Source organism: Acipenser ruthenus, chromosome 27, assembly GCF_902713425.1.
Source record: "Acipenser ruthenus chromosome 27, fAciRut3.2 maternal haplotype, whole genome shotgun sequence".
Classification (NCBI taxonomy): Eukaryota; Metazoa; Chordata; class Actinopteri; order Acipenseriformes; family Acipenseridae; genus Acipenser; species Acipenser ruthenus.
The window spans coordinates 21,043,675-21,064,445 of NC_081215.1; the positions used below are offsets into that span (position 1 = coordinate 21,043,675).

General features: G+C 36.6%; 1 protein-coding gene across 6 annotated transcripts in view; it reads right to left on the reverse strand.

Annotated features, from left to right (window-relative positions):
• Nucleotides 1-20,771, reverse strand: part of LOC117432263 (myotubularin-related protein 13-like) — a 128,900-nt gene that overhangs the window by 92,975 nt on the left and 15,154 nt on the right. For all 6 annotated transcript variants that reach the window (XM_034053937.3, XM_034053936.3, XM_034053935.3 and 3 more), the window contains exon 2: nucleotides 12,297-12,382. In XM_034053937.3, the coding sequence (XP_033909828.3) occupies nucleotides 12,297-12,382 (86 nt within the window). The remainder of the gene's footprint in view (nucleotides 1-12,296; nucleotides 12,383-20,771) is intronic.

Here is a 20,771-nt window from a genome sequence, read left to right on the forward strand (position 1 = left end):
GTCGTTCTAGTAATGCCCAAAACAAACATTCTTGCATAACAACTACAGTAGGACAAAAACTTCTCTTTTATGACCTGTAACGTTTTCAAAAAGTGGGCCAACTTAATTATTACATCTGTTTTTAATATGAATTAAAGCAACGTTCTGCAAGGTTTGTACAGAGATGTCCATTTGTGAGACATTCAACAAATGACAAAAAGCTCATCTCCCAGTATTTAAGTAACCACACAAAACCTAGAAGTCTTGTCATGTTTTATCATACATCTTTTAATTAACGTCATTAGCCCTGTTTTTAGTAAGTTAATATCCCTTGCCATGGTTACATACAAACCATAAAGCAATTCATGGTTGAAAAAGGATATACCCCAGTGACCGCTGCTGTACTCTTTCTGGACTTTATAAAGTATAAAATAACTCATCGTTAAACAATTAGAAACAAAACGACCTATTGCAGAAAACAAATCACTACAAACAAACATACAAACTTTTAATTGGGACATTGTCAATAATAGTGCAATCCTAAACTGTGTTCATCACAGGGCTGACAGTCAGTCTGCAACTGATTGATTTCTTCTTCCTCTGGTGGTCACAGGTCAAAAGTGAAGCTTGGCATTCAGTTTTTCTGTGACACTGAATGTTTAGCTTAACAAGAGATATTGGCTGTAGTAGGTTGTTATATATGACAAAACATACACAACAATAGGCTCTGGCAGAAGAACCTGAAGAAGCATCCAGTGTATCTCAAGTTTTCACATCCCAATCTATTAGAACATCTAAATCTAAATAAATTGAACCACTGAAGGTAAAAACAAACAGGCATTGTTGATCACCTGCTATACTTTGATAACTAGACAATACACTTATTCACATGAAGCAGTCTGAAAAGTGACGACTCTCCCTTCTGGAAAAGTCTCAATTCTCCAGAAGGATCCAAATGGGAACCGTTATATCCTTGCGTTCCTGACAGGCCCACGGTGGCTCCCATATTGTAAGTGTTATGGCAAATAATTATAATTATTTGTCCTACCCCTTTAATGAACACACACACACGCAGTTACTTAAACATTTTAATGATCACACTATCATATATAAACTTGAATTAAAACAGCATTCTTTTTTTTTTGTTTGGCAGACAATGTGTTGATTACTCATAGAAAAACTTTCGTGACTAACATATGGTTTGATTCCTTTGAGAGCCGAAAGACATCTCGACTGATTAGATATTTTAACGACATGACAGCAACGTGCTGGACCGCATGTCAGTTTCGGCCAGTGATACACTGATTCAACAGCTACCTCAACAAAGACAGCCACATACAACCAAAAGAAAAAAAAACAATCCTCTCTATCAGCGATCAGCTTTCCTTCACCTCTTCCAGGCTCCGGCTGCCAATGGCATGTCTCATCATTTCTGGGTAACCCTAGAAAGCCATAATGCAGCTCTCATTGTTCACTGACATGCCGCTCATTACCCATTTACATATTTTTTGAGTAACAGTGGCATCCTTCCCGGAAGCTTGCATTCCAGATTACAACAGGGACTTCAGCTATAACAAAAAAGGTTCAAAAAGTCATAGTGCCGTACAAGATGAATGACTCAATACTTAACTATCCACTGGTCAAACCAGGTCAATTTTTTTTATTTTAACAAAATTGGACCCCAAAGCATTGTATTTAAAAATATATTTGCAAGAAGTTAGTAATTCCAAGTTCTGTCAACTTTACCCCAAGCGTGATTTACAAGCGAATGTGGAGTTGAATCACATAGCTGTTACCAAAGCCAAGTGCATTATTGATTACAGGTGCACAGATTTGATATGTTTCCTTGCCACAGAAAAAAAACAAATATAACCATTTTAATGTTTCCTTCCACTTGAAAAAAGAGATTAATGAAGTCTCAGAAAGCCAGAAAGTGTAGAGATTAATACACAGTATCAACTTTACCGCAAATGTGTTGTAAACCAGGTTTACTGCATTCAAATATTGAACTGTATTCAGTAGCATGTTTTATCTAAGGATTCCTAATGGACAGGTCAAATGTTATTATCCAATAATCTATTGGATTATTCATCACACTAACAAACATATTTTTCAAGAAGTACTCAGTGCAATTTACTGTAAACATTAACCGTCATTGCCTGCTGTGCTAAAGCAATCTGTAGGAAACATGAGTATCCAAAAGACAAGGTGATCCGTTTTTAACTACATTTTTAATGCTTGTGTCAAAGAATGTTGTAACCATGTTTTATTACAATTTGATAAAATGCAGTGCAAAAAAGGGAGCCACAAAAGAGGCTGCTAAAACAAGGAAATGCATTTTTCAAACCAAACATTTTTTTTATATGATTAAGTCAACACTCAATTTATCAGGGTTCTCACAAATTCAGATGGAATCAAATGCCTGACTGAATTTCCTATGACTTAAAGCCACTATGAAAAATGGAGCCAGACTTTGTTTTTAAAATCTGACCAACTTTACAATGACAATACTGAGAACGAGGAAGATCGTACAGAAATTAAAAACATTAAAAAAAATCTGAATCTGAACAATTCTATTGGCTGCTTCATTCCAGCACGAGCCCCCTCAATTTCAAGTGACTCAATCTTTACAAAAAAAATGCATACTCTTTTACGGTAAAAAAAAAACAGATTAGCGTAATTCAGATTTTTGATGTGATGATTATTACTTAGTTCTTAAATGTACCGTACAGAAAATGTTGATTGGATTCTATGCATCAAATCCACTATATTTCCTGTAAGCAACCTAAAGAGGCACAACATGAGGAATAACATGTATATTAAAAAAATAATTCAAAGACAGCCCCACCCCCAAGAACATGAAAAATACAACTTATTCTAAATGCCCATTTGTTGCAAATTATATGGTATAATTAGTCAGAAATTTATTGTGATTTGAAAAGAATGTAGGGCAATTATTACGATAACATGTTTAAATGTGTATGCAGCTGCTATAACTATTTTGTACATTGCATTTTTTATTGACCTTTAAAAGGAAACACACCTGACAAAACATTAGATGTTTTACAATGCCATGAACATTTTGGAGTTGCAATAAATCAGATAGCTATCTTACCTAAACTTGTTTTCTCACACTAGAATATATCATAACCAAAATAAATAAAGCATGCAGACAATAGCTTAAATATCTGTTTTCTGGAACCAGGTATCCCCATTACAAACATTCAAACTAAACTAAATACAGTATGTGTTTGTGTGGGTAGGGGGTGCTTTTTTTTTTAAAACAGAGATTCAATTGTACGTGTTTTTTTCTGCTCTTGATGAAAAACTCTTTTTAAAATTAAGAAAAAAAAAAATCAAGCATTGTTTTTTTTTGTTCCAAAATGTATGATGCTTAAATATGCAATTCATGCCTATAGGAATAAGTAATTTAAATGCTATTTTTTAAACTGAACAGAGATGGCCAGTTAACAACTTAATGATAGCCCTATACAGAACATGCATTTACTATGAAAGCTATAATTACAAATTAGACCATACAAAAGTAAATGACATCATCCTCCATATGTACTATACATGTCCATGCCCAAATTAGAGTTTTTAAATGTTTTGTCCTATACGTACAGTTAAATGAAGCTAAACAGATGTCTTGAGCTCTGAGATTGCGGCAAACCACTCTTAAATTAAATGAGCATGTTCGGAGATAGACTAATGAACATCAAAGAAATACCTTACTTTCAATTTGAATTTATATAGTACATGTTTATTTTCCATGTGTTTTAACACAGATAGTAAATTCAAATAACAAAGAAGCTGTGGTACTGGGAAGCAGCGGATTCCAAAACAAACACAAAACACATTCATGCAAAGAATAGCCGTCACAACATATTGAAATTATTTAAACACATTGTTTCCATTCCCTTGATATTCTCAAGAGGAATAAATCTTGGCCCTAGGGGAAATATTTTCCAAACAGACCGTTCTATCTTAAGATTTTAGCTTTTTCCTTTTGCATTATTATAAAGCAGTTCCTGACACAAGATGTATATAATGGTGCTTGAGTAACAAGAGGTAAAGTAGTTTTCTTGCACAGCCTGATTTAAATTCCACATGGAGCATACAGTAGACTAATGGAAAGATACACAGTGTAAAACAGGCATGCAACAGTATTACCATATACTGTACCAGAAAAGCAGAAAACTTATGACCAGGATGAAGATATGTCAGTTCTGTATACTGAAGGCCATATGAACAAGGCCATGTGGTCCATCAATGCTCTACTAGATGATTGATCACAGAACTTTGTCCAGTTGGTTCTTGACAGCGACAAGTCCATTACAAGAACAAAGTCTTTCCGTGGCCGGCCTGTTCTAATATTATGCACAGTACCATTTGTTATTTAATACCCACATTTTTGTGAGTGGCATGCAACACTTGTAGCTCACATTCAACGTAACTTACCACAGTTCAGCCCAGTTCTTTATACCTTTGGTTTTACAAGCTTGCCGATTATCCTCTAAACTAGGTCAATTAGTAAGAGGAAATAGCAGGGGTCCCAGCAGTGGTCACTGAGTGCACAGAGCACAAGCACTCTCCACTGCCAATGTTTAAACAAGGTGGTGTATTCACATACATCTACAGTACTGCCATGAATTGAGCTCAAGGATCAGAGTTTAGTGCAGCCCTCTGTCAAAGTTCTTCTGGATTCTAAGACCTTTCGCCGGGAATACGAAAAAAATATTTTAAGAGATAGAAATCATTTTTGACTTTGCGATGGTGTAGCACTTTACACATAGTTTTTTTTTTCAAAAACAAAATACTGGGGCTCCCGAGTGGCGCATCCGGTAAAGGCGCTCCGCGTGGAGTGCAGAATGCGCTTTATAGCCTGGACGTCGCCGGTTCGAGTCCAGGCTATTCCACAGCCGACCGTGGACAGGAGCTCCCAGGGGACAGCGCACAATTAGCCGAGCGTCAACAGTGGGGAGGGAGGGCTAGGTCGGCCAGGGTGTCCTCGGCTCACCGCGCACCAGTGACCCCTGTAGTCTGGCCGGGCGCCTGCGGGCTTGCCTGTAAGCTGCCCGAGAGCTGCGTTGTCCTCCAACGCTGTAGGTGGCTGCATGGTGAGTCCGCAGTGTGAAAAAAAGTGGTTGGCTGACGACACACACTGTGTGTGCGTCTTCGCCCTCCCGAGTCAGCGCAGGGGTGGTAGTGGTGAGCTGAGCTTAAGAAAATAATTGGCCATTCTAAATTGGGTGAAATAATAAAAATAATTGGCAATGACTAAATTAAATAAATAAATAAATAAATAAATAAATGAATGAATGAATGAATGAATGAATGAATGAATGAATAATAAAAAAATATATATTACTAAAAGACGATACACAAACTACTTGCCGAGGGCATGGGTACTCTATAACTTCCACTGGTTTACTGTAAAGTGCATTTACAAGCCAACCAATTACATGTATATAATGTATATAATCATTCTTGCTGGGCTACTGCAAGCCTAGATAAGAAACCTAACCAAGTTTCCAGTTAGCCTGGTGTTTACAAAAAGAGCAGAAAGCAGCTTGACCGATTCATTTACAGAATATCACATAAAATGAACATCTTGATAGAATTTCAATAAACAGATTATCTCTATTACACAAGTAATTCAAATAACATGTTGCCTTTATATTCTACACCAGGGAACTGAGGATTCTAGGAATAATATCAAGTCCCAACATGGAAGTGTTTATTTTTTTATTGAGTTTCAAAAAAAGGGCCTATTACGGTTTTAGCTCAAAGGCATGTAGTGTAAACTTTATTTAATTAAAATATTCAGCTATGAAAATTCAACAACAAATCAGCTTGGCTTTATCTAAAAAGAAAAATGCAATACTGACATGGCACCAATGGTGACGTGGTCTGAAACTATTTTCTTATGTATAAGGAAACTTCCAACTTTGTAAAATCAAGGAGAGGTGAAACGACACACAGCAACTCTACATGCCAAGTCAATGCATCCCCTCTCCTCGGAGATAATAAACTACTTTGTAACCCTAATAACAACGGAACGTAACAACGGAAGTAGTGAAGAGAACTAGAAATGAACTGCGCTTATTCATAATGTCTTGTTTATATTAGACCAATTATCTTGTATCTTCTACACTTGTACTTGCATTTTCTACTTACTACATGGATTCCAGGCTCTCAAGACTTCAGTGCACTGGATTACGATGCCAGTACCCAAATCACTCACATTTTGACAAAGCAAATCCACAACAAATTAGATGGAATGTACTTGAATGTTTGCACACGCAAAGACACATGCATACAGCACACAAACTTCTGAAAATGTTAAAATTCAAAGACGGTGGCCACCTGGTCATGATTGATCACACCCCCTTTGTACAAAAGGAGAAGCATCCACTACAATATTAAGTGCAGGTTTGGCAGTAAAAGAAAAAAAAAAATGATGGCCAACATAGTATTCAAGCATACCATGATATCCAGGCCAGTTCTGCTCTATTCACTTCAGTTCTTTTAACCCTTCATAGATATGGCGATGGTCATATGGTTACAGCTCCAACTTATTTAATAGACATAACCACTGTGGGTTAGGATTACAGAAACAAGTCCACAATTAAACTAATAGTGTAGCAAGGGCTCAAAAAAGATGAAGTGTGCAAAAAAAGCATTAACAAAAAACATGAAATGGCACGTTCTTTTTTTTCTTTCCTCTCCCCCAAACGGTTTATTTTCTTTTCTTGCAAATGCTATGGCTGATTTTGTACTCTGTAATAAATTCCCCAAATGCTTGTCAAATATGTGTATACCAGGGAAATCTGTAAATAACCATTTGCCCACCAGAAAAAAGAAAACCAAAATACCATTTGTTACATCGGTATGTTAAACACTACAGTACATCTTCATTAAAACTACAAAGCTGGAATCCCAATTATTCACGCATTTACCAGCAAGCAGACAGACCGCTACATTTGAGAATTTGAAACTTTTTTTTTTTTTTTTTTGACTGCTTTTCTTGTTTGGCTTTTATTAAAAAAAAACAAAAAAAAACACCTTTTAATACTGTAGTTTAGTTGCTTAAAGCAATTGCAGCTTAAAATAATTCCCTAGTATTTCCATACACATCAATTCATGCAGCCTGTAAGATGCTTTGACCCTGAAGACACTGCTGAGGTGAAATGACCCAGGAAGTGAAGCAGTACCATACTGTATTTCCTGGAAGACAAGGCAAGCAAACTGAGAACTTGTTTTAAAAAATAAAATTGTAACATATGATTTTGCTTAGTATTTTAATGACTTTTGGTATTATCATATATTACTGTTGGTACAGTCACAACTCTTCAAATAACATACATAGTTCATGTCACGGAAATTGTTTTGCTTATGTTAACCCCCCGCCCACAGCAGCCTAGACTCTCAGCTGCCATATTTCAAATAAATGGGCCCAGCCACCATCGAAGTTGGAACGGCTGAAAACAAATCTACTTACTTCAACTGCAGTCTGTTTTAAACGCACATAACCTGTTCCCAGTTATACCTTCCACAATACTACTTGCAGTCTTGCACTGTAAATTCTGAAATGTCAAACTTTTATTTGTGTCTTATTCAATTTGTCATGAAAACATCATTGGGGCCCCTCAGAGCTTCTTAACTTGCGTAGTAAAATGACCAATAATGAATAATGCCATAGAACTCGCATACCAACGTTCCATGTAAACAAAATGTTTTCCAAGAGCTTGGCTAGACTGCTTTAATGTAAAAGAAACTCATGGCCAGACAAACATCAATCCTTGCAAACAGAAAGGACACCTGCTTTTCCACCGAACGGAAAATACTACCTTCAACCGAGTAAAACCGAGCATTGTTTTGATCCTTTTTAGTGTCCCTACATAAAATACATTCATTGCAAAAAAAAAAAACACACAATGAAAACCTAAAAAATATCAGCTATTCCTTCATCCCTCTGCTTAAACATTTAGGCTAATGAGGTAATTTATCAATATGTGTTTAAAAACTGACACATTCTTAGAAGTGGACATGATTAAGGTAACTACTGCGCAGTGTGCTTAACCTCTATTATTCTGATGAGTATCCCAACTCCTTTCGTCAATGCTTTCTACAGCTATGGCCAAAAGTTTTGCATCACACTACTGAATGAACTCATTTTGCTTCATTACGTCGAATGAAACCTGCTGAACAATGTTATGTTAACATACTGAATTACATACCACTTCCCATACACAGAACAAAAAACTGACAGAAAATGAAAAACAAAATTGCAAAACTTTAGCCATCGTGATTATGGTACTCCTCATGCAAAAGACTGATTTGTATCCTGTTGTTACAAACAAATAGTTTATTACAAGTTGTATATTGTTTAAAAGTGTTTTATTGCTCTCAGAAAACATGCCTTTGCCTTTACAGTTGTATGTGCCTCTTGTATTGGCTGGAATCACAAGTACTGGAGTGTTCTTCAGATGGATTTATCTCCACTCCCTGCATGTACTGTATGTATTTTTTTGTAAAAGATTACAGACAAAAAAAAAATCTGTTACTAAAAAAGAGAGTTTAGTTTTGAGTTTTTATTGGGCTTCCTGCCGAAATGCAGCAGGTATGTGCCCGTGGAATGTCAAACAATCAACAAAGATAGCATTTGACTTATTCATATAAAACAGGGGTCGATAGAGTAACCGACTACAACACTGAAAAACAACACTGTAAGTGATTACTCATAAGATACTGGACTCACTCAGCTGAATAAATACCTAAATATAACAAGTCGTCATAATGTCACAGGGTAAAAATGCTTCTTTCAATGTTATTACAGGAATAATTGGAAATATGTTCTAAAAGCAATGGGGTGCCGCCGCCGCCCCCCCCCGCCGCCGCCCCCCCCCCCCCCTCCTCCTTCTACAAAGATTCCAGGGGATCCTGATTAACAACAAATGTACTAGAAAAATGTTTATGTTTTTCGAGACAGTGATTTGCAAAAATGAGAAATACTGCTTCTGGTCTGGTCGTGTGTCACAGGGCGCCTTAATGACTTCCTTAAATGACTGCTATCTGGAGACCTTTCCTTGGGACTAAACTTAACAGAGTCAGTAGCTTGATAACGGTTCAGAGTTTATATATCTGGAACATGACAAATCGTTAACGCAAGGGGGTTTTGAGTTCCTCAATTAAAAGATGAGTGGGTTTAAACAAACTGTCAGATAAACAAAATGATGTATTTGTTGACACAGGAAATACCAGTATCCAATGCATGCTCCAAATAAAACGCACTACACATTTTCAGTAACGTGGCACAAAGCATCAGAAGGCTTTTTGTTTTGTTGATCAGAAGTGACATTTTTTGATCCAAACTAAAAACTTCTCTCAAATGTATTTTTCTATCAAATGACAATTAGGAATGTCTGTTCTGATTCCATTACTGGCACACTTAAAACAGAACAAAATAATAAAAATGTAACCAAAAATTCATGCTTTCAGTATGAAAAACTATTAAAATGGCAATACTACGCAAATGGGATAATACTGTATCCATTCAACTACAATTCCAAATATAAGCTCATACAAAAGTCATTTTTTGATGAACAGTTCAGTAGATTATGATTTTGACTAAAATATGATTACTTTGCGGTCTGACCCTTCTTGCACTGAAGGAACGAGTATTGCAAGAACAGTGTGTAAACAGCCTCCTCAAAAGGAAAAGCAAACTTGGCAATGACTGGGTCAATCCATACACAGCAACATGTCCCATTGACAACCAATGCAAGTAAAAGAATTGCTAAACACTGGAGACACGCAGTTGAAAGAACAGAGATCAATTCTAAAAGGAAGCAATTAATCAAAATGCTTCTCTTATAAATCTTTCCATAATCCATTGTTAAAATAAAACTACACCATATATTTTAGTACAGTATACTAATATACTAATGAAAATCCTTTGATGCTATTATGCAGTGTTTGCTTTTAAAAGTTTCTCCAACAAAAAACATCATACTGTAATACCTACAGTACTGCAGACGTTTAAAACAAGCACAGTTTCAGGAATATCACTTAATTTTAGAAAACAATTTTTTTGTATAACCTTGGCGTACATACAGTAGAGCCCTTTTATAATGATCATTCACGGTTTATACATGGAACAGAGCCCCACGCTTTTGAACAGCAGCTCTACTTCTGCCAGTGTGCGGCTCTCTTACATGGCATTTTACTGTAGCTCCCCGTTTCTGATATCCCTGCAGACTAAACGACTCTACATATACACTATTAACACACTGTAATAGGGCAGAGCAGAATGCAAAGTCGTCCTACCTTAACGTCGTTCGGAATGAGAAATTTACTATGAAAACCATAGGGCTCAGGGAGAGACAGCTCTTTTCAATAATGTGGTCAGGGAAATGTTTTCTATTAAACAAATTACATGCAAATGTTCACTTAATGTTGGACACAACACATAGAACTATTCAGTGTTTGTGCCGAGCCCAACCAGAAAGGCTTACAGAAACATCAAGAATGTGATGCCAGTTGCACTTTTTTTTTTCTTACAAAAGAATGCAATCAAGATTATCAGTGATCAAGTTGATCTAGTTTTTGTATACCATGGTATTTTTCCCCATGCTTTTCCATGGTTATACTATGCACCTACCATAGTTTACCCTGGATTGCCATGTTTATTAATATGCTTTACCATACCTTGCTAAACTTTACAATTCTTACCTTTTATTTACCATGCATTTACTATGCTTTATTGCACTTTGCAATGCTTTTACTATGGTCAACCTTTATAAAGGTAGCCTTTGCAGGTTTTTTTTGCAATTCTTAACTTACAGTATCACTTAAATGTGACAATCTTGCAACAGGATTTTTTTGACTGTATGCATAATGTGCAGAGTGCAGGGTCAGCAGTTATACAATAATGCATGTGTTGTCAATAAATAATACTACGTAGAGAAATCTAATTATTTTATTATATGTCACTTCTATAGTTGCTTATTACCGATATAAGCGTTATAACCGAAGAGCGTTATAAATGGGGGAGGGGGTGGGGGGGCGCCGCGTGACACAACACACATCTGACTAAAATACAAAATAAAATAACTCCCTCTCTAGAATGCACATATAGTGAAGCAAAAATATAACTTTCCATGAATTAACCATGCAAATACGCACCATGTAATCAACGGTATATTTTTTACTCGTGGATCATTTTAATTGCAGTTTATAAACTTTAAATAGCCTGGCTAAATGGAGGTCGGGAGTTCAGTTCGGAACGACAGACAAGCAAACCAAGTGCGAGGAGGAGAGCGGGTCAGGAGAGGGGGTGAGGGAATGGGCTCGCTCCAGGTTCGGCTGCTGGAGTGGGGCTGAAGCGAAGCTAAAACATCTCGTCTCCAGGGGAAAGCTGCAGCTCCTCTCGCAGCAAAAAAGTAAATACATTAGGAAAGTTCACCACATAATAGGCCTAATATTTTAGTCATAAAACGAATGCTGAATAAGATGTCTGTGTTATAAAGTGCCAGCGCAGCTTTTCTTCAGTTCAGATACTGTACCAAAAGGGAGAGACAGAAACGGAAGTTAGACTGAGAAGTTGTTTATAGTTTGACAACCCCGGTACTGTATTTACTGTAGAAATATTGCATGAATCACTAGTATAGAGAATAGGGGGACATGCTGTAGGAGTGTTATATCTGATGTACACACACATATACATACAAAACAAATGTGCAACATAACTTATGGGAATTCAAAAGTAACTATAATGAACCAGGTATTTAACAGAATTAACACTTCACAAAAGGAATTTGTCATACAAAAGAATTCTCACAGCTTCAAAATTATTTTGAATGTTGTAAATCATCAATCAGCAATAAGCAAATCAGCAAAAAACTGTTTTAATTCTGCAAACCAAATAAGATACCATTACGGGATGTGCAAAATATGAAGAAACAAATGTCGTAGCATCACAAAACAGATGGCTCTCCTTAGTGCTGTGGTTTTGCATTCCTAAAAGTATGTCATCTTCAATTGTTTAATTCATAAGTGACCAGTTAATAGCCAAATTATTAAATGCATGAAATGATAATTACTGCATGTTAACATCCAGTTTTGCAGCATGTCATGTTATAATAGATTGCTACATTTGTTAGTTTTTTTGTAGGCTGACACACTGAAAAAATGTAATCCATTTTTAACTCACTGTAGTTCTTACCACAAACATAGGCATTCCTTCACAATTTTGTTATTTCAATTCAAGCAATTTGTGAAGGTTCCAATCACATCGTTCTCCATTTACTTACCATCTCTATTCCCTGAGGAAAGGGGGTATCATCCCAGTCTTTCTGTGGGAAACGCTGGATTATTTTTCCATAACCCTCCCCTGACCCTGCAAAAATTAAGAAAAAAATAGATTATTTTTAAAATTTCCACAAATGACAACTCTTTGGTAAAAGTGATTTTATTTGGTTATGTGCAAATGAAACTTGTAGCCCCTTGCTAGATTTCAAAAACAGAACAAACTTAGAATTGTATAACTCTGAGCATCTCAGATATTGTATAGAGATATTACTAGTCATAAACCAAGCTGGTTTAAAATTACCAGTAACCTCCAAAAATTGACCAGGTAATGATACTTAAGTACTGTAAACTGCATCATTTGTTAGGCTATGGAGAGTAATCTAGTGACCCAGAGTATACCATGCCCCACTCCAGAACTTTACTAAATCCAATTGGATAGACAGGTACTAATAAAGTGACTAAATAATGTTTTTTTTTTTTTAAATCTATAATATGAAGGATTTCAGAGTTTTTCAATACCCTGTGTAAGCAAACCATAAAACAGAATCGCATTGCCATAAATGTACATTGCATTGTAGTTTCATCCTCAAATTATTCATAATTATTAAAACAGAAGCCAGGGACAATTTGCCTGAGATGTTATGTTGCTCTCCTTAGCTCTGAAGAGTTTAATTTCTGTTTCCCTAATTACTTGCAGTGCTTCTCATGAGGAGCAGCCATTGGCAGGCTATGTCACAGAGAAACCATGTGTGTGTGGGGGTGTGTGTGTTTCATAGCAAGGAATGTCTCAATTATAAAGGAATGGAAATCAACAACAACAACAACAACAACAACAAATTATATAAGTGTGATTATAATATAAGTTGTCACTTTGCAATGTTGCTGTTGATTTAAAAGGCTGCCATTTGCCAAAGGGGGGTTTGTATGCCCATTTAAAATGCTGCATTCAATCTGTATTTGATGTTAGCAATTTTAAATCATTAGTTAGCAATTTATTTTTTTAACAGTTCAAGTAACGGTCACAGTACATACTGTAGAGTATATGTCATATTTGCAATAAGTTCTCTGTATTCCCATACATCCCAATAAATATTATCAAGGAACTGAAGCAAAGTAAATATGAAGTACATGTCATACCACAAGTATTTTATGTGTATATGAAGTACATGTCATACCACACGTATTTTATGTGTGGGATGGATTAAAACAAGATGGCCAACATGAAAAAAGGTCATAGATTAGGTACCAGAAATTCAAAACACATTAAATCAGGAGGAAAAGGCACCGATTTCTACAGCTGTCCACTTCTCCAGTAGACCTACAGTACTGTACCTGGTTTTCAGCAAGTAAATTTGACCAGCTATTCCCAATGCCCAGATAAATAAATCTACAGAATTGTTGTGCTTCAAAACGTATCATTTTACTGTAGTGACATTACATTTCTGCACAAGACACAGTAACCTACTGTACACAAACAGCATGCAAAGTACTGTATGAAGTGTTGGTAATGGTCATGCCTAGAGTAGTTTCATAAACAGACATGTGGTTCTATAGCCCACAATATGTACAGTAGTCTACATTTACAGTACAGTATAAGAATTGCTTAAATATGAATGCAAAGATCATTTTGCAGTTCCCAAAATATACAGTAGTCTTCATTTGCCCAACCAAAATACAAACACATACAGTGCATAAGCCAGTCACCATTACCAACACTGAATAACTACAGAATGTCTATACCATGAGCTTTCCATACTAAACATATAAGCTTATAGTGAAAGATAAGTGTAATTCTCTGGTTCATCCAACCAGAAAATATTGAAAGTTGTTCAACTGCACTCCTTAACAGCGGCACGTACTGTAAAATTCAAGTTTATGAAAAAATGAATGTGCAAATAGTACACCATCATTTCAACAATGTACAGTATTTTGATTAAAAAAAGTTTAGCTAGATTAAAGCTAGGATCAACATGTACAGTACTTGGTGCCATTATGAAAAAATGCCAAATCAGTTAAAGCAGATTATAAAATATGAAACATAATGCAGTTAAGCAATTAGAAATCTGTAATAAATATAAAAAACAAAACAAGGGAGGTATATTTTTTTAATCAGTACTATAAAAACACACATTAAAAAAACGTAGTACACCAACATCTTTAAGAAAAAAAAAATTAGATGGAAAATATAATTGCAAAACCATAAAGAATAATTTTTTCCTAAAGCCTTAAGCAATATCCACCGATATAAATCTTCCGCAAATCAGCTAACCGTACCCGTTGCCTGTCTTACATTACAGTATGTACCTAAGGTCACAGTATCAGACCAATGCTGTACCTTCTGAAATATTGTTCTAATTTTAACTACAGTAAATGAATGGGTGTCCTGGAAACACTTGTAGAACCACAGAACCCCCAATTTCATATTCTTTAGATAACCTATCCTGGCTTCACATTATCAAATCACATGCAAAGTTTCTGCAAACTCTTCTGTTTGCCTGTTACTGTACCAAGTTTTCCTACCAAGTTTTCCACCACATCCCTTTTGCAGCTACAGTGCAGGTCCAACCAGGGTCTGACTGCTTAAACCCCTGGCTCCTGATCTTTTATGAATATAGACCCAAAGTAGTTCTGAAACTCAGCACCGGTTGCAGGCCAGTGCAAGTTTCTTGCAGGCTAAGGGTTTGATGTACAGTAAGAGACTGAACTGCTGTCCCCACCCCTGGAGAAGTTGGCCATGGTAGGCTTGGGGTGTAGGGTGACAAAGAAGCTGCACAATAACATACAACTGCTTCCCTGCTCTGTGGTCAAGTAAAAGTTACACATTTGTTGAGTTAATAAAATGCCAAGTCCTAAAGAAACATTAATTGGGTCTAAAACATAAAAGACGACAGTACAGTAATTAAAACTGCACAACAAATTCAACCAAAACAATTTAGGCTAAGTCACACTAAAGTGATACCAAATCAATCCCACAGCAGTCACCAGATTGCTTTAAGGTCACTTCTTTTTAAAGTGTTCTTTTCCAAGTTATATATAATGACTTTTAAAAAATTAAAAAGTTTAAAAATATTATATATTATATATATACACAGACGTGCTCAAATTTGTTGGTACCCCTCCACAAAAAACGAAGAATGCACAATTTTCTCTGAAATAACTTGAAACTGACAAAAGTAATTGTCATCCACCATTGTTTATTCCATATTTAATAGAAATTAGACTTTGCTTTTGATTTTTTATTCAACATAATATTGTAAATAATAAAACAAAAGAAAATGGTATGGACAAAAATGATGGGACCGCTAACCTAATACTTTGTTGCACAACCTTTAGAGGCAATCACTGCAATCAAACGTTTTCTGTAGCTCTCAATGAGACTTCTGCACCTGTTAACAGGTAGTTTGGCCCACTCTTCCTGAGCAAACTGCTCCAGCTGTCTCAGGTTTGATGGGTGCCTTCTCCAGACTGCAAGTTTCAGCTCTTTCCATAGATGTTCGATAGGATTCAGATCAGGACTCATAGAAGGCCACTTCAGAATAGTCCAATGTTTTGTTCTTATCCATTCTTGGGTGCTTTTAGCTGTGTGTTTTGGGTCATTATCCTGTTGGAGGACCCATGACCAGCGACTGAGACAGAGCTTTCTGACACTGGGCAGTATGTTTTGCTCCAGAATGCCTTGATGGTCTTGAGATTTCATTGTGCCCTGCACAGATTCAAGGCACCCTGTGCCAGGCGCAGCAAAGCAGCCCCAAAACATAACCGAGCCTCCTCCATGTTTCACTGTAGGTATGGTGTTCTTTTCTTTGAAAGCTTCATTTTTTCGTCTGTGAACATAGAGCTGATGTGACTTGCCAAAAAGCTCCAGTTTTGACTCATCTGTCCAAAGGACATTCTCCCAGAAGGATTGTTGCTTGTCAATATGCATTTTAGCAAATTCCAGACTGGCTTTTTTATGTTTTTCTTTCAAAAGTGGAGTCCTCCTGGGTCTTCCATGGAGCCTACTTTCCCTCAAAAAGCGACAGATGGTGCGATCAGAAACTGATGTACCTTCACCTTGGAGTTCAGCTTGTATCTATTTGGCAGTTATCCTTGGTTCTTTTTCTACCATTTGCACTATCCTTCTGTTCAGTCTGGGGTCGATTTTCCTCTTGCGGCCACGCCCAGGGAGGTTGTCTACAGTTCCATGGACCTTAAACTTCTTAATAATATTTGCAACTGCTGTCACAGGAACATCAAGCTGCTTGGAGATGGTCTTGTAGCCTTTACCTTTACCATGCTTGTCTATTATTTTCTTTCTGATCTCCTCAGACAACTCTCTCCTTTGCTTTCTCTGGTCCATGTTCAGTGCGGTGCACACAATGATACCAAACAGCACATTGACTACTTTTCTCCATTTAAATAGGCTGAATGACTGATTACAAGATTGGAGACATGTGTGATACTAATTAAAGAAACTAGTTAGTTTGAAATATCCCTATAATCCAATAATTTATTATCTTTTCTAAGGGGTACCAACAAATGTGTCCAGGCCATTTTAGAATATCTTTGTAGAATAAGCAATAATTCATCTCTTTTCACAGCTTCTTTGCTTTATTCTATGACATACCAAAGGTATGCAAGTATACATGATAAAATAGCTTTTAATTTCATCACTTTTCAGGAGGAATGAAGCATTATTTCAATGAGCTGTAAGGGTACCAACAAATTTGAGCACGTCTGTGTATATATATATATATAAACCAAGTCATTATCGTGTACAGTACCAATTACTGATTCAAACAATAGCAGTCTTAAGAAAAACAGCAGCATAATCAATAGTAATGGGTACAGCAACATGCGTCCAACAAGTGCACGCCGAGCATGCTATACAAGTGCGGATCATTTCACAAGCAAAAATAAATAAACCAAATGTTGGCTGGACAAACACTAAGAACGATGTACTGTACTTGAACTTTAGGAAGAGCAGAAAACAAAAGCTGTTAACACTATTACTGTAGCAACATAAAATACTGGTCCTTCCACTACGGAAGAACAGGTTAAGATAGAATGTAAGTTTACAAAGTCATGTATAGGTTTTTTTTTTTTTTTTTTTTTTTTTTTTTAAACAACCTTAACTTAACTTTGTGTTGTTCTTTTTTTGAACAAGGAGTTATCTGCTTAAATGGTAGCATTAGGCTAGAGAAAATAAATTAATACATTTCTTGGTTCACTGACTATAAGTGGCTAAGGCCGACTTTCAGTTAGTTCTTCCAAGGGTTAGAAAAACTTGTGCATTAAAACATGGACAGCAATTAATCTTGCAGAATACTTCTCCCTAAGCATGGCGCTACAGTATGGGTTGGCGATGGGGAAGACATCAGGTGTTTGCAGCATGAGCAAATTGGAATCACATGAAAATAATTTAGGAAAAGTGAGATCCAGTTTCAGGCAGTACTGACGACAACCAATGACAGAATTCCTTAAATCCCTTACGGTCACATCCTAAACTACAATTTACAACCAAACCGGCCTTAGCTGTCAGCTATTATCCCCCATATAACAATAAACTGGGTTTGTCAGTGCTGGTTTTGAACTTTACAACAAAGCAAAAACATATACCGGTAATTTAAGATACTACTACAATCCAACAGGAATTCCAAACAAACAACACTTTTAATAGAGTTAATTTATGTCTAGTAAACCTTTTGACATTTTGGAGAAAATAAGGAGGAAAAAAAAAACCAAAACACAACGTTTACACATTTTTGAGGTAGACTATAAAGAAATGTAATTAATGCTGTTGTGTGATCTACTCTTCAATTCTAGTAGTCATTGCTCTCTTTAAAACAGGATATCTCAGTAAGTGTAATATATATATATATATATATATATATATATATATATATATATATATATATATATAATGTATTATACAGTACTGTGCAAAAGTTTTAGGCAGGTGTGAAAAAATGCTGTAAAGTAAGAATGCTTTCAAAAAGAGACATGTTAATAGTTTATATTTATCAATTAACAAAATGCAAAGTGAGTGAACAGAAGAAGAATCTACATCAAATCAATATTTGGTGTGACCACTCTTTGCCTTCAAAACAGCATCAATTCTTCTAGGTACACTTGCACACAGTTTTTGAAGGAACTCGGCAGGTAGGTTGGCCCAAACATCTTGGAGAACTAACCACAGTTCTTCTGTGGATTTAGGCAGCCTCAATTGCTTCTCTCTCTTCATGTAATCCCAGACAGACTCGATGATGTTGAGATCAGGGCTCTGTGGGGGCCAAACCATCACTTCCAGGATTCCTTGTTGTTCTTTACGCTGAAGATAGTTCTTAATGACTTTCGCTGTATGTTTGGGGTCGTTGTCATGCTGCAGAATAAATTTGGGGCCAATCAGATGCCTCCCTAATGGTATTGCATGATGGATAAGTATCTGCCTGTACTTCTCAGCATTGAGGAGACCATTCATTCTGACCAAATCCCCAACTCCATTTGCAGAAATGCAGCCCCAAACTTGCAAGGAACCTCCATCATGCTTCACTGTTGCCTGCAGACACTCATTCGTATACTGCTCTCCAGCCCTTTGGCGAGCAAACTGCCTTCTGCTACAGCCAAATATTTCAAATTTTGACTCATCAGTCCAGAGCACCTGCCATTTTTCTGCACCCCAGTTCCTGTGTTTTCGTGCATAGTTGAGTTGCTTGGCCTTGTTTCCACGTCAGAGGTATGGCTTTTTGGCCGCAAGTCTTCCATGAAGGCCACGTCTGACCAGACTTCTCCGGACAGTAGATGGGTGTACCAGGGTCCCACTGTTTTCTGCCAATTCTGAGCTGATGGAACTGCTGGACATCTTCCGATTGCGAAGGGAAGTAAGCATGATGTGTCTTTCATCTGCTGCAGTAAGTTTCCTTGGCCGACCACTGCGTCTACGGTCCTCAACGTTGCCCGTTTCTTTGTGCTTCTTCAAAAGAGCTTGGACAGCACATCTGGAAACCCCTGTCTGCCTTGAAATTTCTGCCTGGGAGAGACCTTGCTGATGCAGTATAACTACCTTGTGTCTTGTTGCTGTGCTCAGTCTTGCCATGGTGTATGACTTTTGACAGTAAACTGTCTTCAGCAACCTCACCTTGTTAGCTGAGTTTGGCTGTTCCTCACCCAGTTTTATTCCTCCTACACAGCTGTTTCTGTTTCAGTTAATGATTGTGTTTCAACCTACATATTGAATTGATGATCATTAGCACCTGTTTGGTATAATTGTTTAATCATACACCTGACTATATGCCTACAAAATCCCTGACTTTGTGCAAGTGTACCTAGAAGAATTGATGCTGTTTTGAAGGCAAAGGGTGGTCACACCAAATATGGATTTGATTTAGATTTTTCTTCTGTTCACTCACTTTGCATTTAGTTAATTGATAAATATAATCTATTAATATGTCTATTTTTTAAAGCATTCTTACTTTACAGCATTTTTACACACCTGCCTAAAACTTTTGCACAGTACTGTATATCTTGCATTCTTATTTAAATCTAGCAAAAACAACTTAATGTGGACTATCTTTGATCCAATGGCCATGTCAAGTTTCATCAAATCACTTTGATGGGGATAATACTGTTTCCACACCAGTATTTACGTTACAAGATCCCAACATTTATAGGAGATGCAGACTGACTATCCGAGGGCCATTTAAATTGGCCATCCACCACACAACAACATAGTTACTATGTACTAAAGTAAAACCTAACAGAGTAAAATTGATGATTACAAGTTACAGTATTATCCATAACCGACAAGTAAAACATGTTTGTTTAAATGTTGGAAATTAGTAATCCTAATTCCTGTTCTTTTCCATGGAAAGTCGCATACCATTCCCATGTTGTGCACTTCTGTTTACAAATTTAAAGTCATAACGCACATTCCCCAGCAATAAGAAACATAATTAGTTAAACCACCAACATGTAAACTACTGAGGCCAGGCATATACAGTTTCCTCATTTGCTTTACAGTTCAACATGCAGACAGTTCTCAATCTGCACAGAATACTGAACAGGTCTTTTTATAAAAACAAAGGGGGTGGGGGGGGGGGGGGTGGGGGGGGGGACTTTATAAAACAGCACGTTTATTTCCAGAGGGATTAATGAATGAGCTTCAGTTAAAAAAAAAAAAAAAGGTTCAGCTTTAATTTTAAAAAGCAATCAATCCACAGCACTTACAGCACATGACAACATACAGAATTGTAATACTCGAAACAAGAATTTCTTCTAAAAAGTTCAAACCGCTTTTATTTATTTTGTTTGTATGCTAGAGCGCTGACAAATATATATGTTACTAAAGTTTCACAAATTACAAAATTGCATTTATTCTTGTAGATAAGTGGTTTTCAAATGCTAATGTAATACAAATTGATGGACACAGATATTCAATGTTCTTATAAAAATAGCTGAAGAGTGCTCCTGAACTGTTTTTGTAATGTAATAAGGGCTTC